We start from the raw sequence: 26757 nt of genomic DNA on the forward strand, positions 1-26757 counted from the left end.
TAGAGCGTTTGTTGTGTGCGGTTAAAATCGAGCTTCCCGTAAAATTCATTGTTAACATTTTACTTTGAGCTCAGTTTGTTGCTGTTTTACGTTATTTGCTGAAATTTGGCTTAAACGAGTTTATTTATTTCTTCGTTTTGTTAGCTTTGTTTAGTCTTGTGCGAAATCTTTGAATGAAAAGTTACATGACGCGCGGGTAAGAAACCAAAATTATTGAAAGAAATAAAATAATAAAATAATTTCACGGAAACATAAAATGAATTTAAATCTTCGAAATCAACTATTTAAAGAATTTTTATTAAGTGATTTAGTGTTTGAAAAATATTAATTTGGGACTACATTAATAAATTTAAACTATGAACAAATAAAACAATTTAAATAAAAATTTTTTATGTTAAATAAGTAAAAAAATTACGCAATTTTGTAAGGCAAACATTTAAGTTAAAGGAAAATATTCAGTTAATATCAAAACATTGGTGCATTCGCTGCTTAGCCGCAATATAAAACATACAGTGGTGGCAAGAAAAATAGTAACGATATATGTGGTTATTTTATATAGATTTTATTATTGCATTAAAATCATTAAATCTACTGTTTGGTAGAGTGTATAATATTATAAACAATATAAATAAAAAATATTTAACCTGCATTAGATTTTATATTATGCAAACTTGAAAATATATTTAAGTAGTTTAGTATGGATAGTTTTAGTTTTCTAAAAAACTGATAAAAAAAGCAAAAAAAAATTAGATAGTAATTAATAATTTTCAATAACTAATTTAGAGTAATACAGATTTATTCAAATAAAAAATTAACTATTAAACATAATATTATTTGAATGTCTGTATTAAAAATCTAAAAGAGATAAAATCCCTATAAATAAAATTACTAAGAAAAAATGTTTTTTTTCTTACACTTTATTTTCGTACTTATTTAAAAATAATAAATTCCATCGATTTTTAACACATTTAGAGAGACTTAGACTTTTATTTATCGATTTGGCCCGCTTTTTTATGAAGTATTACTTCGATGACTCTATTACAAAAGCAACCGTCCTATAGACCTGTGTCGCACTATATACCCACGTTCATATGCTCACGCCCTATATTCCCACGCCATATATAGCCACGCCCTATATAGCCACGCCCTATATAGCCACGCCCTATATAGCCACGCCCTATATAGACACGCCCTATATAGCCACGCCGTATATACCCTCGGCCTATGTATCCACGCCCTATATAGCCATGCCCTATATACCCACGCCCCATATATCCGCGTTCTCTTGACTGCGCCCAGAATAAAATCAAAAAAACAGCAGCTGTGTGTTGTTATTAATAACGCAGAACATAATTATAAGATATAATATAATTATATATAAATTTTATGTTATGCATAAAGTCTTCTTTGTGTGTAGTCCTCTTCACATCCTGCTTACATTATTATTAGTGATTTCCATATTTTATGCGTGTCCTTTTAGTAAACTTCAGCTCGTCAATATTTGTACTTCTATTAGTTTTATTAACCTTACATGACAGCGCTGAATTAAATGGATTATTTTTTTTTAGATTTGAATTTCTCAGTTTGTCAGATAATTTAACTGCTTCACCTAGCTTTTATCCTTTCACTTCATCACCGGTTTTATTGTTTACATCATGAAAATAATTTTCTATATATTTTTCTTAATCAGAAGCCAGATGAACTAGGTTAATGGCAATTTTTGGTCCTTTTAAGTCAACACTGATATATATTAAGTATATCTCACATAAACATATCACTAAAGACAATAGTTATTATCTACCTTTCATATCATCGTCCATAGGTGTGTAATCGTTTATTCAGAATCAATTCTTTGATAAATCAACCCTTTGACTGTTCTCTTCTTAGAACAGTTTAAGGCGTACTGTAATATGAAGTAACCCAAGTAATTCTAACAGTTTTATATTTTCTTCCACAATATAGTAATATGAATAAATATTTATTTCGACTTTTTAGGTAAATTTTCATAGATATTTGTAGAAATGGATAACACTTTTTGTAGAAAATCAAATTCAAAATAAAGCATAATAAAAAATAATATGAAAAGGTAGCATATATTTTGTAAGTAAGTGCTTTATTCCAGTACTATATGTTATCAACTGTTCGAAAGGTATGAAAGGAAATTGTTTATTTAGAGATTTTTTGTCTAATATTATTATATAAATTCCTGGATCCTTTGGTGAAGTTCACAATGCGGTGATATTTCCATTTCTTCGCTACAAAAGCATAAATAGGTTTTAATATTGTGTAGCTGATTTCTTGTTCTTTAGTTTTATATTCATACCCGTTTCAATTTAATAACTTTAATAAAAATATTTCTGCACTTCGAATCTATGTAATGCAATCAAAATATTATTTCATAAAATTGTTATTTCTCTAAGAACTTATATATCCCAGTTACATTAATAGCGAAACTATGTACATCGATCGTTGTGAAAATTTTTTGAAACTCTGCACTTATATGAGAAGCATTATAATCATTCATTTAATACCAAATTAATGATTTCAAAAAATGGAATGAAGTATTGGTGAAATAGATTCCGTAGTTCTATGAGAGGTACATTATATATTCCCTCGATAAAATTATTTTGAAATGTTCTTGAAATAATATGAAAAAATATTGTCGTTTTAGTTATTTAATAAAAATATTTAAATTTAATTTAATTTTCTAAAGCACTGTTTTCTTTATCACTTTATTCTTGTAAAATTTGGTATGAAATAATAAGACCATCACAGAGTCATTAGAGTCATTAAAACCATAGGGATTTTAATACTTTCGTTCCTCTGTAAACTTAACACAGTTTGATGCATAGTATTACAATTTAGATAGTCTAATTTTGTTCGATCGGTGATATTCTCTGATAAAAATTGATGTGACCGCAGGCTATTACCTCTGAAGCAACTATAATAGATTATTTTTACTTGTTTATTTGTAAGTTAACATTAAAGTTAATTTTAAAGTTAACTAAGAATATGGAACTGGATTGCTTGGTCCCTCACCGAAGGATTATTGTTAATTTCTGTTTTGAAATGAAAATAACGTACTTTAATTGTACAGAATTGATATTTCCATATCACAATAGATCAATCTGGTCGCAGTGCAAAAAGGTCTTAGCCTAACCCATAACCCATTACGTTACATCACTTCCATTAATAGCAGTAGATAGTTTGATTCAGATGTCAATTACAAGAAATGGAATATTTTTTAATATTAGACAGATAATGGATAGATGGAATATTCTTCTGCAAATAATATTTTTAAGAGGATATGAAATTGATATAATAGAAAGGAAAAAAATTTCAAATTAATTGATATATAAACTGTTTACTTAATCTGAAGAGACATTTAATAAAAATTTCAGTGATATTTAATTGGCTGCAAATTGAAGTTAGTAAATTGATAAATTTTTTTGAGATATTATAACTTTTAACTAACTATATATTTCTATTGACTATTTATTTAATTTGACACTATCTATTTAATTTTACTTCTATCTTTTATAACACTATCCAAAATTTAACACTATTCAATTTAAATTTATATATATCAATAATTTATTGTTAAATTAAATTGTTAATTTATTGTTAAATACTATTTTCAAAAATTATTTTATAAAGAGATTTTTTCGAACAGTAGTGAACTATAACAACAAATATTTATTTTTATATTATTTTTATTAATTGAATTATTGGCTGATCATACAGCATTTCGAGTATTGCCAAATACCCATCATCAGTGGTTTTGGAAATAATTCTTATATTTAATTATTTGTAAAGAATTATTTTTGAGACTGCAAGTACCAGGAATCGAACTCGTGTGCTGTCAGCATGTTTCTGATGTTAAAATCAGAAACACCATATATCTAGAAAACTAATAAATTCAAGATTAAAGACATTTAAATAAAAAAGTCAAACTCATAAGATTTTAAATACATTACAAAAATGATCAGAAGTGCTATTATTGTATTGTATATTTCAACTTGGATAGTGTCAAAAATCAAGTCAACATATTTCAAGTCACAGAAAACTTCTTCATTAGTGAAAAAAAATACATATAATAGTCGGCGAGCTTGGAAATGTCGAAAAAATGAATAAATTAGATTTGATATGTAATTCAGTGGTCTATTTTATTTACTTTATTCTTATAAAAGTGTGAGTATACAAGTCAAGTTTGGCTTTCGGGCAGTTGGCAAATGAACACTGACTCTGAGATTCAAATTTGGCAGGGCACGAATTTAAACCTTGATACTTGCAGTTTTAAAAAAATTATTTACCAATAATTAAATATAAGAAATAATTCCAATACTATGTTACTAGTGATGGGTATTTGGCAATTTTCAAAACAGTCGTATGGTCACCCAAAAATTCAATTAAATGAAAATAATTAAAAACTATTGTTGTTGCAATTTACTACTGTTTGCAACCTCTCTACTAACAAATAAAATAGTCACTTGCATCATAACTGATCCTAACTTATAACTTATTGTAAATGTTTGTGAAAAATAAGACTTAATAATAGTGCCTTGTGGTGCTTATATCTTTCTTCCCTCTTTAACTTTGATATATGTTGCTAAAATTCGGATAGTCTAATATTGTTAGTTAAGTCGTTAACAATCTCAGATAAAAATTAAATATAAGTTAATTAAGTAATTTATATTAGAAACTATGTATTGAAGCATATGATCAGTTCCTGCAGAAACCACTAATCGATACTTATACCATATTAAGCTCTGTCTATCTCTCTCTCGCTTTGTCTCTTCGCTAATGCAGTAGCATAGCACCGGAAAGTTAAAAACAAGTTTTTGTTGTTATTTATTTTTATTAACAGTAAACACGAACCAAGCCTCCTTGTCAAAATCATAAAAATATAAATAATAATAAAAAGAAATAATAGTATTAAAACTACATTAAATAAACTTAATTTTGAATTCAAGTATAAAACACAAAAATCAAAAAAAAATAAATAAACAAATAAAAATAATAATAAATGTATTGCAAAATATTTATTATTTGTAAAATAAACAAGGAAAACAGCAAATTCAATGCACACAAAATGCAGTTTTAAGTGCAAATATTTTTTTTAAACATTTTTCCATTAATTTAATTTTTTTATAATTTTTTTATTTAAGCCAATAAATATAAAAGCTTGGGAAGTTGTGGCAAAATCACAAAAAAAAAATTTAAAAAATTTCAGCAAGTTCATTAATTGTAAATTTGCGGTTGTTGTTGTTGTTGTTATTGCCGTTTCTCGTTTGACATTTGCAAAGAAAAAGCCGCCAAAATTGGTCGCCTAACGAAAACTTCATTTGTACTGAACGATTACAAGGTGAGTAGTGCTAGGCTAAGGCAAAAAATCGAAAGTGTTTTTTTTATTTACACTTTGAATAATAAAATATTATTTTTATTTTTTACCTTCTAATTTAATACCTATTATTTTAATTTATTATCATATATAAATAGCATAAGTCAGACTATCTAAACCAGCGTCTATGCACATGTGCATAAATACTTTTTTTTTTTTTGAATTATGAGTCAATTAAGATTATGCACCTTTACTTTTATTATTTAATATTTAATTTGCTTATTAATCATAAAAACAAATTATGTTTTTGTTACTTAGAATTTGAAATTAAATTTTTTACTTAATTCTTTATACATTTTTGACTGAATACATATGGGTTGAGAGCAGTGGCGCAAACAAAGGGAGAGTATTTAAGGAAGAACTTTTGAAAACGAATTTGAAGTTCATATTAAAACACTTAATTGAAAAGAATTGAAATTTTAAAAGGTTCCGAAGTATTTAAAGAAAGCTTTGAAATCCAAAATATTCCCTTGTATACGTCACTGGATGGGAGCAATCTAAAGGCCATGTTAAGCCCATGTTATGTAGAGTGTCACGGGTACTTTAAAGTCAAAATTCTTGTTGCCTTCAATTCAAACTAAAAAACTAAAAGTGAGAAAAAAAAAATGTCGATTTAAATTCGGTCATGAGTACCGAAGCTACTCGGCTACGCTACTGAACGGGAGCAATCCAAAGGCCATGTTGAGCCCATGTTATGTAGAGTGTCACGGGCACGTCAAAATCAAAATTGCTGTTGCCTTCAATTCAAATTAAAAAACTAAGAGTGAGAGAAAAAATGTCGATTTAAATTCGGTCAAGAGAGCCGAGGCTACGCTACTTAACAGGATCAATCTAAGGGCTATATTAGGCCCGTAATATGTAGAGTGTTACGAACACGTCAAAATCAAAATTGTTGTTCCTTTCAATGTAAATTAAAAAACTGAGAGCGAGAGAAAAAATAAAATGTCGGTTTAAATTTGGTCATAAGATCTAACGCCATCTGCGTCTCGTCACTCAGTCAAAGCCGTGTTGTGTGTACGTATGTATAAAATTCAGGCACAACCAAAAAGTATAAAAGTAATAGCAAATAGTGTCCATGACTTTCTGCGTAACATAGGACTTTGTATACCGGCTCAGGTTCGTGAAAACAATGTTTCTCAATAATAAATATTAGAATTTGTGCTATTAGAAGCACGGTTGCCACTTGAAAATTTTTTTCTGTACCAAAATTGGATTAAAAAGGTACCATTTCTGTAAAAAAAGGTTAAAAATTTTTTTGGACCTTTTTGTTTTTTCTTTCTGTGTTTTTCATAGTGTTATAAATGAACAAAATATAAAATAGTACAAAGTTGCATTTATAAAAAAAATTAATTGGAAATATCCACTATAAAGTTGAGTCGTCAAAAATGTACCATTTTTTGAACATGAGTACTAAACGAAAAAAAAAGTACCAATTTTGGTACTAAAGTACCATAAGTGGCAACCGTGATTAGAAGTAAAATTAATATCTTTTCAATGTAAGCACAAAAAACAAACGTACCAAAATAGTAGTAAAAATAGAATATTGACACTTGTGATATTACTCTCTGTTCAGTATACCTTTTGGTCACGATCACAAGGAGCGCAAAATTGACGTGACCCACTCGTTATATGACTGTCTGTATAATATGACCTTAACTACATAATATATCCGCGTTTAAGTAATAGTCATATGTAGATTTTGTAGACACTTTCAGACTTAATGAAATTTTTTAGAACAATTTTTTGAGTATGAATATTACTCATATTTTATACGTAAGGGAATATTGTATTATTTGTGGCAATATAAAATGACACATTTCTTATTAGTGTAAAGAGTATAATAAATTCATTCTGTTGACCGCCAAATGAATTTGATCTACATCAGTGGCGGAGTTAGACGTTTACAACCGCTCATGACCTCAGACCTAAAGGTCTATTAAAAGTTAAACTATATTAAACCCAGAAAAAATTTACTTTTTTTATATAATTATATATGATTATGTAAAGAATTACTTAACTGAACAGTTGGTGTATGATTACACTGAATAAATAGATTTAAAAAAGCTTTATAATAAAATATAATAAATAATATAAATTATTGTATTTATTCAAACATTTCCCTAAATAGCTAATATTACGTCTACGAATATTAAAACATATTTAGATTATCACGTGAGTACAAAATTTCCTCACTAGCATTAGCTCTTAATTTGCTCATATTGAAGAGGTGCTCATGAGCCTTCAATATGTTCAAGGTGGGTAGATATGAAAAATAAAATTTTTTTCCAATTAAAATGTTGTGTAGGCGAGACACTGAAATCTTATCCCCGTTTATGCATAAGAATTAATGTGAATAAATATGAAAGTTGACTAAGAATATTTAATATATTTTAATTTATTAAAACACAAGATTAAAAATATTTTTTTTTTAAAACTTCCAAATTATTAGGAAAATTTTGATAATTATCTACATAAGATTGTGATGGAAAATGAAGCCTATTTGAAATCAGCTAAATTCGCATACAATATTAAAAATCACCAAAATAATAATATCAATTGCTTTTAAATACAAAAAGATATTTATGGAGAAAATAAAACTTACTGAATGAGAATTATAATATGAAGGACAATGATAATGTCCCTTACTGTGTAAAATCAAATTTTTCTGATTAGCTACTAAATCGAATGATTTATGTTACAAATATATAATGAGTTAATAAAATTCTTAAAAGTTAAATTCATTGTTGTTGGAATATGAAACGATTTTTCATAGTCCTAGGGCCAAAAGTTAAGGCGTTGAATTTCTTTTTCCTCAATTCCTGATTTTAAAAGCCATTAGCTAACTTGAATATTGTCATCATTTGGATGTTGCTTATTTTTTTCGAACAACTAGTACGAGTGTTACTAGTACGGGTATTTATTTTTAAGTGGTAGTTAGTGAATAAAATATAAATTTTGCTAATGAAACACGCATCCTAAGTGATGCATACAATCGCTAAAACAAGACTCTGATCTGGTATCGCAATGGACCTTAGTGGTCTACGCGTGGCCTTTTTGGCCTGCCAGCATAATCTAATCTAATCTAGTGAATAAAATTAATTTAACAATTAAATAATTCCAACTAATAAGCAGGATATTTTCATTATTACTTGAATAACAATAAATAATAATAAAAGATGGGAAGACTCAACGATATGGAGGCATCTGTATGCAATCTGGTCACTTTTCACTAAATACAAATCCCATATTCTCATTGAGATGCCTCGTAGGGATATCAGTCTTACGGTAGGTTTACTTACAGGTCACTGTAGACTAGAGAACCATGCTAGAATATTAAGTATATGCAAGACGGCAACTCAAAATTTTAGGAGCCCCCTTTCTCGAAGATCTTAATCAATCAAAACACCTCCAACTAAACAGCATTCTAAGCTTCGCCAAAGGTTCTAGGTGGTGTTATGTTAAACCCTGAGTTTCTTCTATTTACGGTAACACAATAGTTCCCTAGTGGATCCCCTAAGGTTCGCCGGTAAAACCTAACCTATAGAATTTTTAAAATTAATAAATTCACAGTTTTTATTGTAGTGTTCACAGTTAGTAGTAAGTAGTAAGTAAGGTCAAGTCGCAACAAGTCAAATTATAGTAAAAAATATAAAACAATAATTTTTATTAGTATGTTTAAAAGTAATTTTTGTTATATCACCTTAATATTTTAATCCTAAATACACATATATGTATTTATCTGCAAAATTTCAAAATCAATAGAAAATAGTTTATGAAAAAATTTATTATAATATCATTTATTTAATGATCTGCGTAATAAAATTTATTAATACTCAATCTGATATTCAATAATCTGGTTTTAAGTGACTGACTTTTTGTTTTCTTAGTGCTTTTCTTAGTGTACATAATTCCCGACACACTTTTCTTATGTAAAAAAACTAGATCATAATTCCAAGGTAGGTCTATTGTATTTATAAGCATATTTAATGAAGTACTTAAATCAATTAAAGATAAAAAAATTGTTAATTACCAATAAATGTTTATAGATTTATATAGGTTAATTGTTGAAAATTGTTAAATGTATTATTATTTGTAATTGCAAACATATATGTGTGTGTTTTTTTATAAATATAAATTAAAAAGTTGTTTCTGAAGAATGTATAGTCACATACAACAATTATTATTAGTTATTTTACAATAAACAGGACAGAAAACACTTAATCTTGTCAATAAAGACCACAATATAGAAAAATATATTGTATTTAAACTTATAAATTTCATTAATAATAATAATCCTTTGAAATGGTTGTAGGTATATAAATAAATTTTTTTTTTTTGAAAATTACTGAAGCCAAACATACGGTATATATATATATATGTTTATATATATATATATATATATATATATATATATAATATATATATATATATTGTATATTTGTATATAGCACGTAAAAATATAAATCAGTATTTCTCAGATACCTACTTGGAGTGTTTACCTTTTGCTCGGAAAGTATTCGGATTTTGTAAATAAAACACACAAATTTAAATTTTATTCCAAATTTATTTTATCTTCTTCAAAATATGCTCCTTCTGAAGCGATACACATATGCCAACGCTTAACCCAATCTTCCACACACTTTTCGTGGACCCGTGCAAGGCTTTTAGTTCCTTCGGCGAATTCTCTTTTACCGATTCAATCGACACAAAACGCTTACCACGAAGGGGCAATTTGAGTTTCGGGAACAGAAAAAAGTCGCACGGATCCAGATCTGGCGAATTTGGTGCCTGAGCGATGACAGTGGTGCCGTGTTATGTCAAAAAATCGCGTAAAAATCGCTAAATGCACTTGAGGTAGTCTCACATTAACAACTGCTGTAAACAAACTAATTGACAGATGGCGCTCAAATTTGTACCATATGTCAAAAAAGAATGCACCAACATAACAAAAAATTTTTGATAAAGTAGACCTTTACTTAAGGAGTAGGTAACAAACAACAAAATCCAAAATACTTTTTGAGCAGAAGGTAAACACTCAGAAAAATGTGGTGTAACTACTTACAGGTTAATTTCGCTTGATAATTTCGTTAGAAAAATTTTAGCTTATGTGGTAAAGACGATATGGAAACCAATATGTGGTATGGTTGAACTAACATAATGCGTTGAGTAAGAATATTTTGACCTGAGATTTAGTTAAAATCTGGTTAAATCAGCCAAATTATTTTTCAGAGTATATTTAACATATATGTAAATATATCAGTATTTCTCAGATACTACATAGTAATATACCTGGTTCGAGTGTTTCATAAATATATGACATAATTTCTTCGTCCAAGAAACAGAAAAAGTTTCAAGAAAAAGGAATTAAATTTTAAATTTAGTCAAGATATATTACGACTACAAAACGTTTACACGCGGAAAACCTTTAGTTAAATAACTCAAATGTCGTAAAAATGAATCATTGAATGATTTGAATTATTGTAACTTGCAAGTTAGGTAAAACTTAATGCCCTGTACACAAACTTAAGTAGAAAGTATTGCTATTAAACAGGAATAACAGAGATCTCCAATAACTGATGACCGTAATTATGGTCTATTGGAGAACCGACAGTTAAAATTAGAACATTCCACAATATTCATTTTTACCGCTGTAACCAATCAAACGAAAATTAAAATATATTCCATTTTCACTGTACAAGTCCTATACTTTGGAAGCAGAAAACAGTCAGAGAAAACCGAATTCACCATTAATTATTTTTGGAGAATTACCGGAATGTTTGTTTGCTTTCTTATATATATATAAGACTATATATACGACTATTATAAGTTGCCACTTGAAGTAATCAACTTATGTCTTATAACAAATTTAAGTCCATAAAATTTTCTTTGATAAACTGTCTAATACAATGTTTAGACTTTGATTTATTAAACTCCTTTAGCATATTTTTATATAGTTTTTGTATGGATTTCATATGAAAAATAGTAAATATTTCTACATTTACAATAGACTAAACATAGTATTACAGGTTTTTGTTTTTAAATAACTTCAAATTTATAATGGTTCGGAGTTATTATTTTTTTTATTATTATTATTAAATAATAGGCTATGTATGCACCCGATCTTAAAGATATATTGTGCGCCTAAAGGGCCAACTAAAACAATTCTAAACTTAATTTTACCTGCTGTGGGCTTAATTTTACCTATATGATTTGGGACTAAGATCCCGTTGCATAGCATCTGTTCTGATGTTTCCTTCTCCTCATAACAGAGTCGACAGTACTCACTTTCTATTGCACCTATAATCTTCAAGTGGTGATTCAGTCTACAGTGTCCTGTAAGAAGTTCAGTGTAGATTTTAATATAATTTCTCCTTAGGTTGAGGATAGCGCCAACTTTGATGTGTTCAGGATCAATGAATCTTCTTGATTGCCGCATGCCTGGTTGGGCTCTCCAGTGTTCAAGTAGATTTTGTTTCTCCCGCTTACATTATAAGTTATTTGTGAAGCTATTTTTTTTTTTATTATTTTTGGTTATTAATTTCAATTTTTATTGATTACATCACATTGTCACTATATATTATTAAGTGTTTTCCATCAATTGCGCTTCATTTTCTTCAATCAGTCACTGAAACGCGCTGCCTACTGCTTTTTTAACAAAAATCCACGAACTGAATAAATAGACCAAAGCGCTGTTCATTAGTTTTTATAGATGATGGTATTAAGATACTCTAGTCTTCTTCATCCAGTAAATTTTCAAATAGTTTTTGAGTTTTTTTCCGTTATATTTTTAAGGTTTTATCTAATGTTCGCTGGGTTTTATTACAACAAATTTGAAGGGAATATAAGTTATAAACTTTTGTGTATTTAGCAACGATTGAAATAGAAAGTGCAATGTATTTTACTTAAAGAACACCTAATCTAAGCTAAAGGTTAAGAACCTTAAAGATGATTTCGTAATAGTGTTTAAGCTGTTAACTTCTTTGCAAACCTTTTTTAAGTCAATCTTCATCGGCAAATTCACATATTCTGTTAATAAAGCACTGATGTTTAATTTATTTAATTTTGCATATATGTTAATTCAACACTATTTTGAAGGTATTAAGTTTTTATTTAATTTTGTTGTTAACAATTTCGTATTATTTATTGCATAGTAGCCAAATTAATATGCACGATCTGCATGTTGATTACGCTAATCAATACTAATTGGCACATACCGATATACAGAGTGAAGTTCTTAAAGTTTAGTAATATTAAATATAATAGTCGCACTTGTTTTAATACAAGAATTGACATTTTACAAATATTTATCTATTTATCCAAATAATTCTGGGTTATTATCAAAGGTTGTGAGAAGTCTACGTTAGTTCCTAATTTAACACCTGGCAGAAATTTTAATTCTCGTTTATATTTTATAGATTAATTATTTAGTTATTTTATGTACTGACGTTGCTAATTTATTAAATTTAACCAAGCTTTGACGTCAGTTGCACTTTTTTATGGCATTGATATCACGTCATATTCAAATCAATTGCAATAAAACACGATAAGTGACTATAGTACGTAGTGTATACTATACAAATCGCCTAAACAAGCTTGGTCAAAAGGTTTCAGGTATTCAGTATAATCAATATTGTTTCTTTCAAAGTATTCTCAAATGACTGAAATGCATTTATGCCAGCGCTTGATTGAATCCTTTTAACATTTTTTATTGTCAGATTTTTGTGTTGTCATCAGGGTCATCTCTGATGTGTTTATAATCTTTTGAGTTCTTCAAATTCCTTCATGTACCCCTTTTATAATGCCCAAATAATTATCTTTGTAATTTATTATTGCAATTCATAAAAATTAATGTATTTACAGCATTGTACTAACAATTAACTTCTATTGTATGATAGTGATCTATAAGAGTTTTATAAGAGTCCACCAAATGTCGAATTATATTTCACCGAAAATATGCCTATTTACCTATTTATTTATTTCATCATTTAATTTTTTATGTGAGAAGTTGTTTTTGCTTTAATTTATTGGGTTTCAGATATTCGACATATCATTTTAGCATATGTTGATACTTCAGATACATTAAATTTGGGACAGTCTGGATTACTAAAAAATTGGGATAGCAGGAGTTATATTTAAAATCCAAAAAAAAATAAAAATATATATTTATAATACATATTTATTTTGAAAACCGATACTCAAAGATTGGAAAATAATTCACAAAATTATGGATTATTTTATTCACAAATTAAATGATATATTAAAATGTTAAATGATAATGTGTATAAGCAAATAGCAAATAAAGCGTATAGGTAAAAAAAATATATATGTAGGTATAGTCACCGCACCCATAAAACTAATTTATTTTACTAGACTATTGAGCAGGCATATCTGTTACATATGATCTGAATTTAATATTATGAGAATTAATGGTCGCTTGAGGCTGCTAAGGATATAATGCATGGTATGCACTTTATAATTCTGTCCGGTTCACAAGAGAATTCGAATTACTGCAGATTCGGAGATCTATTGTAATTCGAAACTTATTTAGATTCATAGTACTATCTTATAATTATAGTACTTGACTGTTGAGCAGACATATTTGTGACATACCACATTATTTGGATTAACGAATTAAAGGTCGCTCCAGACTGTAAGGCACGTAATGCATAGTATGCACTTTATAATTTAGTCTAAATCGCAAGAGAATTCAAATTACAGAAGATGTGTACTAGCAGAGATCTATTGTTATCCGAAAAGCATTTAGATTCAATATTTTATGAAATATTTTATAAACCTATTTATGTTACAATCATGTAACTATTATTATCTGATTAATCATCAAACTCTATCTCTTGAAAATCGCGTTGTATATCCATCAAATATTGGTGGGGCTATTGTGAGCTATATGCTATCGAAAAAAAGTCATTAAGAATTTACTCAAAAAGTTCTATTAGAGGTCTTATTAACAAAGCTTAAATGATGTTGTGTAACACACCTAATACTAAAATTTAAACAATATATGAGTATTCCTATAAAAAATTGATCAAAATATTAATCAGAATTTTTATTTATCTGAATTAATAACAATTATTCAGTGTTTTATTTTCAATACGTTGACTTTTAGAAATAGCAAATGGATAGCAAGCACATAGAGTTTGAAAAAACCATGGACAGGCTCGTCTTACCAATGTTGTAAGAAAATCCTTTGTGTCCAGGTTATAAATTTACATTGGTTGGCGTATTTTTAGGACCGTTACATTCTATAGCGAATCGATGAAGTGTAATATATAAACCTGGTTTATAAAAAATTTTTATTTAAAATGAATAAATAGCACAATAGTGATTTATTTATTTTATTAAGATTACATACATTAATATTGATATAGATCAATTTGATATTTGTTATGTTATTTTAAAGTGACATTAATTCACGTTATTATTTATTTCGACATTAATGAATTATTTACAAATCTCCACAAAACGAAGATTTTGCAAAAAGTATTATAAAGTTTATTCAACATTTTTCTTAATTAGCGATTGTAGTATTTACTTCCATTGGTATATGTTAACCTTTAAGAAATACGAGTATATACCAAAATACTTCAAAATTTTTGCGAGTAAATAATACTTCCAAATCTATCAGAAAATATATAATAATATAATGCTTAATCGATTTTTAATAACATAAACATAATAATAACATATATTAAGTGACAGAGCTCTGAAGCTATATGCGAAAACAACAGGCTGCTCTACTTAGCACTATCTAATCTCAGAGTAATCACTAACCACACGGATCGATACGTAGATCTCAGTCATTGAATAACCACAAAGCTTATGATTAATACACAACTTAATCAGTGAGATGGGTGAGACTCTGCAGAAACCCGCCAGCTATCAAAGTGTAAAAGTGCCCAGATGCACTAACTCGGAAAAGGCTTAACATAATAATTTTAAAAAACATTCTGAAAATATTCAGATTAATTAATTTGATAACTAACTTTATCTTATTAAATTAAATATAATAGGATATATATTTCCTACTAATATTCTATTAAGTAGTTCAATTTTCTGAGGATGACTGTTGTAAGCACAAAACTATTTCCGTTTCTATTGAAATATTTGAAAATTCTTAAACATGTAACGAAAGATACTTTAACTGACAAGTTATATATATAAAACTTTTAATGATTGTAACAATTTTGAGATTCTCACGCGTGACAGCTTTACATACAGCAAATCATTTATAAATTAAGTGACTTATATATGATTGTATCTGCATCTATATGGCTTACGTAAATATATACACACTTATAAGCACAGTCATAAAACTTTATCTATATCTACGGCTATATGAATTTGTATCTTTACAAATGCGCATTACGAATTGATTATAAACTAAGTTTGTGAAAAAAAAACAAAAGTAAAAATTGAAATACATTGAAGCTATAAAAAATACATGAAAATTACATGTTTGCAATGAAATGACTAACTCGGTTAAGAGACAATGTAGCCTTTACCTTGAATTATTAGAAATCACGTAGGCACTTGTGAAGTAGCGCAGTTTTAGTTTTGTTTTTTCATTTTTACTGGTTAATAAAATTTAATTGCAGTCAAATTTTGACAATTACAGAACCTCAACATAACATAAATCGCTTGCGATATTTACATATTAATCACTCATAAACGTAATAAATAACTAAGTCGGAACGGTCTGTTGAGATATGAGATACTTATACTAAGGATATGTTAGACTATAATTTTTTTTTTTTAATTTTTTAATTTTTAAGGTAGTTGAAATAATTCAATTTATAGCGCTGGGCACGTCGCTGAATCAATTATTTCTGTTTACAAAATAAGCAGAACGATTAAATGCTTTAGTACCGCTTCTGCCTGAGATCTTCTTATATAATTGCAATGATTCAGTTAATTTTAATTTTTTTTTAATTATAAATTTAAATAATTACTGCTGATTTTTCAAATCACGAATTTATTTTGTACTTAACCTGATATTTGTGGGAAAATTTTGTGTTTGTGAACTTAATTAGATGCAACAAGATGCAATTCATGTAAGTGTAAATCAAAATAATATTTTTTGTGATTAAGTCAGTTGATGTTATTCAGAAAATAATAACAATAATTCAGATTTTTTTTATAAAAAAAATTATTCACACACATCAAAAAAAAAAACACCTGTGAAATTTTAAAATATTTCTCACTTAAGATGCAACATTTTTTATGGGGTAAACAAGGGCGTGCTGTGTTTAATTTATATTCGTTATTACCGTGTCATCAGAAATAAATCTCAATTGCATTTTCATATGTTCATAAGTTCATATATAATATATATTGTATTGAGGTCAACCTATCCACTTGTTTGATAAATGGCTAATGTCATTTTTTCGCAATTATAATTTATTACTTTAAAATTATAAGTATGATGCAATATTTTAGTGTAATTATTATGTTGAAGCTATTTGAGCCAGTGCACTTGAGCACTTTTACTCTTTCTTAACTGGAGGTATTTTCAAAACCCTTCTTTACGCCTTGACTGGATTAATGTTTATCACTTCATCAGACTAAGAAATGTTTGATCTCAGATCTGCATATCTCCCCACGGAGCCTGTAACTATTCTGAAATTTGATAACGCGATGTTGGTAAGTCTGTCAGTTTTCGCAATGTAATAATTAATAAGGAATTTTTTAAAAAGAGTAATACAGTAATGAAAGGCATAAAGATCCAAACAGTTGAGAGAGGCTACATAAAATGATTTAAAACTAAAGTTACTGATAAAGATAAACCAAAAAATATCAATAGATTGCATGGACCAAAAATCTGAAATTTACGCGATACGACGGAATCTTAACTATAATCCTAAATTGGATAGAAAATCTGAAACCTGATAGCCCAGAAAATAGCAATAGAGTATATCTAGAGTATATCAGCGACTTTTACCTCCAAAGAAGAAGTGGTGATCTTCTTCTTTTCTGAGATTCTAGATAAATCATTTTGTAAAAAGGTTTGAATAACTTTGGACCAATTTCATTGGATTTTGACTAGTGTTACTAATAGTGTTACTAAATGAATATCTACTAGAAACTTTTCTTACCAACTGTTATGATCAGCCAGAAATAATAACGATAATCAATAAACTTTACAATCCAAGTTGTTTCGACGAACAGGGACTTATTTCAAATCGATGTATGGTGTGTTTTTTAAATAACTTTCGCAAATTGTTGACAAATCTTTATTTGAAATAAATTGATTATTAATTTTAATAACTAATATGGTGAAATATTTATTTATAAAAAGTCACTGAACTCTAAAATAATTAATAAATACATTTATTGTGATAGGATAGTTTAGGTTATAACGGCGATCCTAGGGGTATCCACTTAGGTCTATAGGCCCATTGTGCTACCGTATTATTAAAAACTATTATGTAATAATAGTTCAAGTAACACTCCGTTACCGTTTAACTTACTAAAACAGTTAATAAAATATTATTAAAATTTTATATTTTTTACATTATGACGGTTTACCATCTCATATCACGACTATACACAGGCACCTATTAATCTATAAAAAAAATTGAATGCATTTTTCATATGCAATGCAATGCAACATAAACTGCATTTTCAAACTACAACTTTACTTGAATGTAACTTGATACTCGGCAGTACGTTTACCTTTCGAACGGTTGTTACACGGGTGTATTCCCCCAAGTATGTTATAGGTATTATCGCATAACCATGACCTACATTCGCAGGCGGCATTTGCAGCGCTCGCGCACATTTGAAGCTTGAGTTACTATGGCATCCGCAAACGGAAGAGTGAGTCTAGAGAAGTGCCATCCAACCACAAATATAAACAATACAAGTCCACAGTAGCGACAAGTGGAAGAGACAAACGTGTTAATAAACATTAACACTGGCGTTGGCCATCAGCGAATGCGTAACAATTTGGCTGAGAAATTTCAAAAATATACAAAAATAGTAAACAAATAAAAAAATAAATTTTATTCGATTGCGTGATTTGGCAAATTGTATCTATCAAAATATTGCAGATTGGATTTTTACGATTTAATTGTGTAAATTGACAAGACGCGAGATTAATAATAAACACAGTGGAAATGGAAAGCAATTCACTTGACAGCGAGTAAAGCTCATCATCACGTTTTGTGTTATTAGCGTCATTATTTCTAACAAAAACTAACCAATTTAAGATGAATTTTATTGTTACTCGTTACTTTAAGTGCCGTGCCGGACGGACGACATACGAGCAATGTAGGTTTCAGGCTATTTAATAAATTTATAAATTGAAAATTTTTGTTCAGCTTTTGTCCGCTTTTTTTGACGCAACTACAAAATTTGGTGGTTTCTCATTAAGTATTGCAATTAATTATACAAAATATAAAAACTCATTCTTCGTAATTACAAGCAATTAATCAGAAATATCTTTTTCCATTTTTGGTTTCTTTTCTTTTTTTTTTTATTAATAATACTAAACGATAATTCTATGATTTTTGTAGTTTATTTGTAATTTGAAATAAAAATTTAGCTATTCAACCACAAACGAACCGCTTAATTAACCTTTTGCTGAATTCTTTTTACTGTGAAAGCTGAAAATAAATATAAAATTAAAAATATAATAAGTTGTCATTTTTTGTAATATTTAATTACTTATTAAAAATATGAAATTGCTAATTTAAATTACCTATTGAGTATCAGCAGTGGCTTAGATAAGACTTCACTGAAGGGCTGTAGAATATGTATATAATATGTTATATCCATTAACTCAAAGTCTACACTGGCCAAAGTTTAGCAAGATTTTTATGAATGAAAATCTTAGAATGCATATATGTCAATGCAAAAATACTGCGAAGTCGAACCATCATACTGTGTAAGTCATCGAGATTGTCTGATTTGTATATCCTTGAGCTGCTTGAATGTACTCAAGAATAATCAAATCAAACATTGGGAAAGGTTAGGTTAACTTGAAGTGGCGACCTTTAACCAAAGCCTTACGCTCAAACAATGATCCGTTATAGTACCACAGGATTAATGTTAGTGCATGCACCTAACTAGAGATCATCGTACAAACTACGCAAATGGCACGATTTCGATTTCCCATGAAGCACCCTGACAATTCTACAATCAGAGAAATAATTTGGTTGATAACCAGATTTCAACTAAATCTGAGGTCAAAATATTCTTACTCGACACATCATTTTGGCTTAACGATACCACATATTGATTTACATATCTTCTTTATCACATGAGAAGAAAATGATCAGGTCACTTTAACTAGTATGTGGTTAGAACATATTTTTCTGAGTGTATAAACTTGGCTAAGTCACTTATTTTGTAGAATGTCAGTTCGGTTAGGTCGTAAGAAAAGGAGCTTCGAAGATTTTAGATCTTCTCTTAGTCAAAGATGGATACCCACACATGAGGTGCAGCACAGTTTTGTCCTCATCCTCAGAGCCAAAACATCGACAAACGACATTATAGGCTATATCCAGTTTTAGATCTTCTTTTAGTCAAAGTTGGATAGTGACACATGAAGGGCAGTATATCCTCTTCCCCATCCGCAGAGCCACAACCTCTGTAAAATACATGATGTGCTATACCCAGTTTTATAGCATGCTTTCCTATCACGTTGTGATTCATCAGCATATTGATATCATAGTGTTAAGCAGGTTACGCCTTAGATGAAGCAGATGACTGGTGCATTTTTTATTTAGTTTGGACCAAGCCAATCTAGAGATCTATCAATCGGATACTTCTGTCCAATTTTGATTGACAATGCTCAGACATTTTTTGTTATGATTGTTAGTTTGACTATTGACTATCGCCAATATCTGAGGAGTAACTTTTAAATAGCAAAGTGCCTGCTTTGGCAAGCTTGTCCACTTTACAGTTACCGAGGAACTGTAGATCAACTTTAAAGATTATTAAGGAGGGTATTAAAGTAGTGGATTATTGAGATTATTAAGAAGGGTGTTAAAGTAATAAAATGTACTCAACTTTAACTATATATTTTTATGTTTATTTGATCCATTGAAAAATAGGTTAATTGGGTATTAACATTACAAATTGTTTTTATTTTTTTTTTTGCTTTTGTGAAAATTGAAGTATACTAAAATAAAAAAATAAAAATATTCATACAAAATATGGATGGAGTTGAAATTTCAATGTTCTGCACAAATACTACTTTTCCGTTATCTACTTTAACAGACTGTTATCTAGACTTACATCAAATGAATTTAAATTTAAAATGTGAATTAAATAATGGCAGTTATTTTGTATAGATACTATATAGTATAATCAACCTATGCCATTGATTTATAGACTACACCCGTCAGAAACTTCAAAAACTTGCAATTTAAAGTTTATTTCAAAACACTTATAAACCACAGACTACTTTTCTATCACATAAATAAATAAGAGTAACTAACTGCATTCTTTTATCTACTTGATCTGTTAGGATGCATATAAAGATTTTACATAAAGTTTTACTTTCGGTTTCTAATATTTCAGGAACCTGAATTTTTTTAGAATTTGACAAGTATGGTCACAAATAAGGAAAAATTGTTGAGTTCAAATCCAAGTCCAAGTCGAGTTTGAGTCGAACCCAAGTCGTGTTCAAGTCGAGTTCAAGTCAAATTCAATAAATAATTACAAATAACTAACTTTATTCTTTTTTCGACTTGATCTGTCAGGATGCATATAAATATTTTACATAAAGTTTTACTTTGGGGGTCTAATATTTCAGAAACCTGAATTTTTTTAGTACTCGACGAGTAGGGTCACAAATAAGGAAAAATTGTTGAGTTCAAACTCAAATCCAAGTCGAGTTTGAGTCAAACCCAAGTCGTGTTCAAGTCGAGTCCAAGTCAAATCCAAGTCGTGTTCAAGTCGTATTCAAGTCGTGCTCAAATTGAACCCAAATCGATTCAAGTAAGGAAACCTTATTAGTTTCATACAATTCACGAAAAACCTGAAATTGATTTTTCGGTAATCTAACAACCAAGCATGACTTGATCTAATCGTCTTATCACGTTGATCGAAAACCTATACAGTTTGTATATATTTCGATGCTTCTTTCACTTTCATTGAAACATTTTGTTAAACTAAATATGCGAGTATCATTCATTCGCAATAGTAATAGATATAATTTTCTTAAAAGTAGTTATTTAAAAAAAATCTTAATGTTTAATAAATTACTTAAGTAAAAATACTTAATTACTTATTACTCAGAAAATAATTTTCTAAGAACAGAATAGTACACTTAAAAATAATTACACTAATTGTTAAATACTGCGGTTAGAATTTAAATTTAGCACAATTTGCCGCCACAACAAAATCTACAACCACAAAAGTCAGAACAATAATTTTCATTTATTTTATCGAAAAGGCAGTTTTGAAAATATAAAATACAATAATAATCATTGTTGTTGTCATTATTGTTAATTTTAGCACTTTTGTTAACTTTTTCTTTAAACCCGCGAAGTGACAAGGTTTTCGCAATTAGTGTGAACGTTCGAACACTTAACATTTGCTACATCGGCGTATTACTTAAAATTATCTGAAAAATACTTAAAAGTGGAATTGGGTTTAATAACCACGAAATTGTTGACACTGTAGATAAATAATAAATTATTTAATTATTCAATATTTGAATTTTTGTCATTTTTTGAAAAATTGCTTAATTAGTAATACACTTATTAATGGTTTTCATATAATAGACACAAAATTACATACACAGGAAATGTTCCGGAGATATATATATTTTTTTAAATTTTATTTAACTATTTTATGAGTTCAATAGTAATATTAATTTTTATGGTTCGCTATATATTTTTGTCATATCATCATATTGCTGATAACAAGCTTAGATATATACTTCCTTCCCTATAAGTTTTTTTAAGCTAGTTTAAAAAATATTAGATTTTGTTTTGTCAACACCCGCATACGCGGGTCTGTCTTTCATTTTCAATATAATTCCCTGTGTGTCTATTATTATTTTCAATTTTACTGAAAATTTTTTAGTAGGTTTCTTAAAATATTGCACTCAGAAAAATATGCTCTAACCACATACTTGTTAAATTGACCTCATCATTTTGTTAGAGAATTTTACTTCATGTGGTGGACTGGAGCACATACCTGAGGTTTCTGTTCAAATCCTAATAAAATTTGCTAATAACACGTGCATCCTAAGTGATGCACACTATCTCTAAAAAAAATTAAGACTCTGATCTCATATTGCAATGGACCTCGATGGGCTACGTGTGGCCTTTTTGGTCTGCCAGCCTAACCTAACCTTACCGCATGTGGTACAGTAGATATGAAAACCAACTTATGGTACTATGGTTGAACCAACATGATGAATCGAGTAAGAATATTTTGACCTGTGATTTAATTAAAATCATAATTAAATCAATCAAATCATTTTTTCGAGTGTGTTTACTGTCATATTCCAAACTCTATTTCTTTGGTCCAAAATATCAAACAATTTTTGGGAGTAACTTCTGATGTTGTTAAAGCACCCAACATATTAAATATAGCTAAAATATATACATATATTCCAAGTTTTTCATACCGGGAAAAGTTTTTATATATACAATTCGGAGTATGTTGGGTGCTTAATTATGCAAAAAACACCTCTTTGATCAACTTTGATCTATATCTACATATATATATATATAGATAAAGATAAGATATAAATAAATTACATACCTATATGTTCCTTTTAAACTTATTTATGTGATTAAAAATTTTTAATACACATCAGAGTACTTTGGATGTGTGTTTAGGCGTTGACACAATAATTAGTCCAACATTTTTCTACATGTACTTTTCAAAGCACTTCTTGTTTTATTAAAAATAAATTTATTAACATTCTACACGACAGAGTCCATTATTAACATACAAGAAAATATTTTTATTAAATCGTAAGATTTGATTTTACACAATTTTTATTGTTGTGAAAATAGAAGCAACTGACGTGATTTTGGCACAAGTATTAATAAAGAGCTTCAACATGTTAAACAAGACGATACTTCATACAGAAAAAAGATACATTTATGAGTCTGAACCAGTGTTAACCAGAAAAACAAAAGTGTACTTTATTGAATTTTACCTTTTATATGTTTTAAACATGTACGGTAAGACCAAATAATTTTGTGTTTAGAGTAAGACAACATAGCCAGGTTATTTCAAGCAGAATGTTTTACTAAAAAGTTGCCCATGAGGTACAAGTTATTCTTCATGAAATGTATTAAATCTGAACTGTATTAGAAATTCTTTTAAAAAACTTTAATTTAAGCATATTAGATAGTAAATGAAAGAATAGATATTGATATTACCGCTAATATATACTAGTACAAAACTATATATATATTATATATGTACCATATAACATAACATACGTATATAATATATAGAACAGGGATGTCCAAAGCATGGCGCACAAGCCTTATGCGGTCCGCGGTTAATATTTGTGCGACATGCGACATGTTTCTAATCTACCACAATTAGGCAAATTTTTCTTTGTTATATTTCAGTAACATTACATTATTTTATTTTTATGGTAACGTAAATAAATAAATTAAAATGTTTTTAATAATTTATTATACTTCACGTTAATCTACTTAATTGACAAAGACTTTAGTATACAATTCTTTGTACAACTGGTTCAAAAAACTCATATCCAATGCCGTAAGTCATTTAATTAAAAATAAGATATTTTTCGTATGGCTACAACTATTGTATGTATTCATTTCTGCGACCCTCCAACCTATTCAGAGATTTGAATTAGCCCGCGTTTTTATCTGGTCCGGACAGCGCCGATATAGATCATTATTTGTCATCCATTGGGTTATTCGTAAAATGATTTCTAATAGAGGGATTAATGGCATTTTTTCAAAAACAAATTTGGTAATTCACCAAAAGCCATCTCTATCATATTTCTCAGATCCGCACTTTCCAATTATTCTTTCTCCTGATCTCTACAAAATATCTTAGCCTGTTAAAGCTTTAGTTTAAATGAGGATCAAATACTAGTAGTTCTTTTACCGACAAAGAACAAACATTATTTTAGAGTGGAATCATGGAATCATTGTAATGAAAAAATGGCAAATATATATAATATATATATATATACATATAATATATACTATATATGTATTATGAATATATTTATTCACAACAAAAAATCGTCTTCTTTCATGAATAAAATGATATTACTTTTCGAACAATCTCTTATTTTTTTTAACATTATTACAGAATAGAGATCTATTAATATAATGTAGATATATGACACCTGATTGGATTATTAGTTTCATGCCTTTTCCTTTACTTTTATGAAAAAATTGATTAATTTGAAACCGAAAGGATAAAACTGATGGTTGAGAGATACAAATGGAGTCGATATTAGGTATTACTAAAATAATCATGATTATTATTTGCTCTACTGAATAAAATGAAGACACTTCCAATTGTGTTCTTTGAACTGCAAACCGCATTACAAACTTAATACAGTTTTAAACCATCGTGTTTAAAGGGTGCAATTAAACTTGATTGTTAATATTTTTTTGCGTATTTGGTTTTTGCTTCTCAATTTTATTTAATTAATTTATTACGAATTAATAATAAATACTTTAAGAATTGCTGCAGTTATTATATTAATGAAACCTAACAAAACTGTGCCACAGGTACCAGTTCACCAAGATCTCATATTTCAAGCTCAATTGATTAATTAATCATTCAAAACTAAAATTAATTTAAATTGATGTTCAGTAAAGATTAATTATAAAATTATAATTGTTAAGTAATTTATTAATTGCAATCTTTAAACATAAAAAATGAAAGTAACTAATTGTATTAGGAAGTTGAAAAAAAATTAATTATATATATTATAATTAAATAAATTACAATTTTTTTTATCAAAATTATAATAGGTATATAATTATTATATTGTCAATTAATTAAAAGAATTTTAAAAAAAATTAAAGTAAATTATTTTCTCAATTAACTATTAATTAATAGTTTATTTTTATATTTGTAGTATAAATTATTCTCATATTTATTTAAATATCAAAAAAAAATTAAATGCATTATTTTTATTTATTATTTTTTAGGACGACATGGGCTTCAGTTCGCGTATGGACTGCTGTGGACAGTTCGTTAAGTACAGTCTGTTTATATCGAATTTTATTATATTTGTAAGTCATTGACATTTAAATAATAAAATAAAAATAAAAATTATCTTCAATTGTGGTTGTCACTTGAATGGAATTTTCACTTCACAGGTTGGCGGTGCTACGGTGTTCATACTGAGTCTTTGGACGTTGGTCGATCGTAGTTTCATAAATGAATTATTGGGCACAAATCTCTTCTCAGGTGCAGTGTACGTTTTACTCGTTACTTCGATTGTGATTTGCTTGCTGGCGTTTTTGGGTTGCGTTGGCGCTGGCAAAGAGGTCAAGTGTCTTTTGTTAACAGTAAGTAGTAGCAAAGTTAAAGATTAATAATTCCAAAAGAAAAAAAATGAATTGTTTTGTAAACAAAACATCTTATTTTGTTAGTATTTCATAATAGTAGCACTGGTATTTGTAACAATGTTAATTGGCGGCATACTTGGCTATGTGTTCCGTGAAAGAGTGCAGCAGACAATGCGACAGGTAAATACACAAAAAAAACCCAAAATCATGACCACAATACTTAAATTTTATTACAAATTTAGGAAATGCGCTCTACGATGGCACTCTATGGAAGCCGTCGTGATATAACACAAGCGTGGGATCAGACACAGGAACGTCTACAGTGCTGCGGTGTTGATACGTGGCATGACTGGAATCGTTATGGTCCCATACCAGAATCATGTTGTCAGGAAATATTTGCTGGACAACGCAGAGAGTGCACCATCTTTCCCAGCGTAACAAATCTCTACAATCAAGGCTGCCTATATGTTGCTACAAACTTTATTAGAGATCATGCTTCGGTTATAGGAGGTACAGCCATTGGTGTGGCAATTATAATGGTAAGCACTAATTGTTGTAGAATATGTATTTATAATAATTAATATATATTAATTATTGAAATTACAGATATTTGGCATGATATTCTCGTGTTTGCTGTTTAATATGATTGAGTAGCATTAGTTTTTTTTTTGTAATTATTATTGTATTTTGGTATATGAATTTTTAATGCATATACTTAAATATCTGAAATGTACTTTCGTTAAAACCTCACACTATCAACACATAATCAAACGATCGACTCGATAACATTATTCGTACAAATTAAATTAGAATTAAGTCAAAAATTTCAATTTCACAGTGCAATTTTGC

At 28.4% G+C, this 26757-nt stretch overlaps 1 protein-coding gene across 2 annotated transcripts; it reads left to right on the forward strand.

The window, feature by feature from the left end:
• Positions 1–26757, forward strand: LOC119668862 (CD151 antigen-like). Of its 2 annotated transcripts, none has more exons than XM_038078531.1 (6): positions 1–196; positions 25546–25629; positions 25717–25908; positions 25993–26088; positions 26151–26447; positions 26515–26757. In XM_038078531.1, exons 2-6 carry the CDS (start codon positions 25552–25554, stop codon positions 26560–26562), a joined length of 711 nt encoding a protein of 236 aa, XP_037934459.1. In that variant the 5' UTR covers positions 1–196; positions 25546–25551; the 3' UTR covers positions 26563–26757. The 2 variants fall into 2 exon arrangements, with proteins under 2 accessions (XP_037934459.1, XP_037934458.1); XM_038078530.1 differs by lacking the exon at positions 1–196 and adding an exon at positions 5205–5365 and having other exon boundaries at positions 26515–26756.

The sequence above is a fragment of the Teleopsis dalmanni genome, chromosome 1, assembly GCF_002237135.1.
Source record: "Teleopsis dalmanni isolate 2A chromosome 1, ASM223713v2, whole genome shotgun sequence".
Lineage (NCBI taxonomy): Eukaryota > Metazoa > Arthropoda > Insecta > Diptera > Diopsidae > Teleopsis > Teleopsis dalmanni.

What these genes read in the sequence shown, in the direction of transcription:
- LOC119668862 (XM_038078531.1), top strand. Translation starts at nt 25,552, where the DNA reads ATGGGCTTCAGTTCGCGTATGGACTGCTGTGGACAGTTCGTTAAGTAC. An exon ending in TATCGAATTTTATTATATTT is followed by an intron (nt 25,630 to 25,716) that starts GTAAGTCATTGA and finishes TTCACTTCACAG; the next exon opens with GTTGGCGGTGCTACGGTGTT. An exon ending in TTGGTGTGGCAATTATAATG is followed by an intron (nt 26,448 to 26,514) that starts GTAAGCACTAAT and finishes TTGAAATTACAG; the next exon opens with ATATTTGGCATGATATTCTC.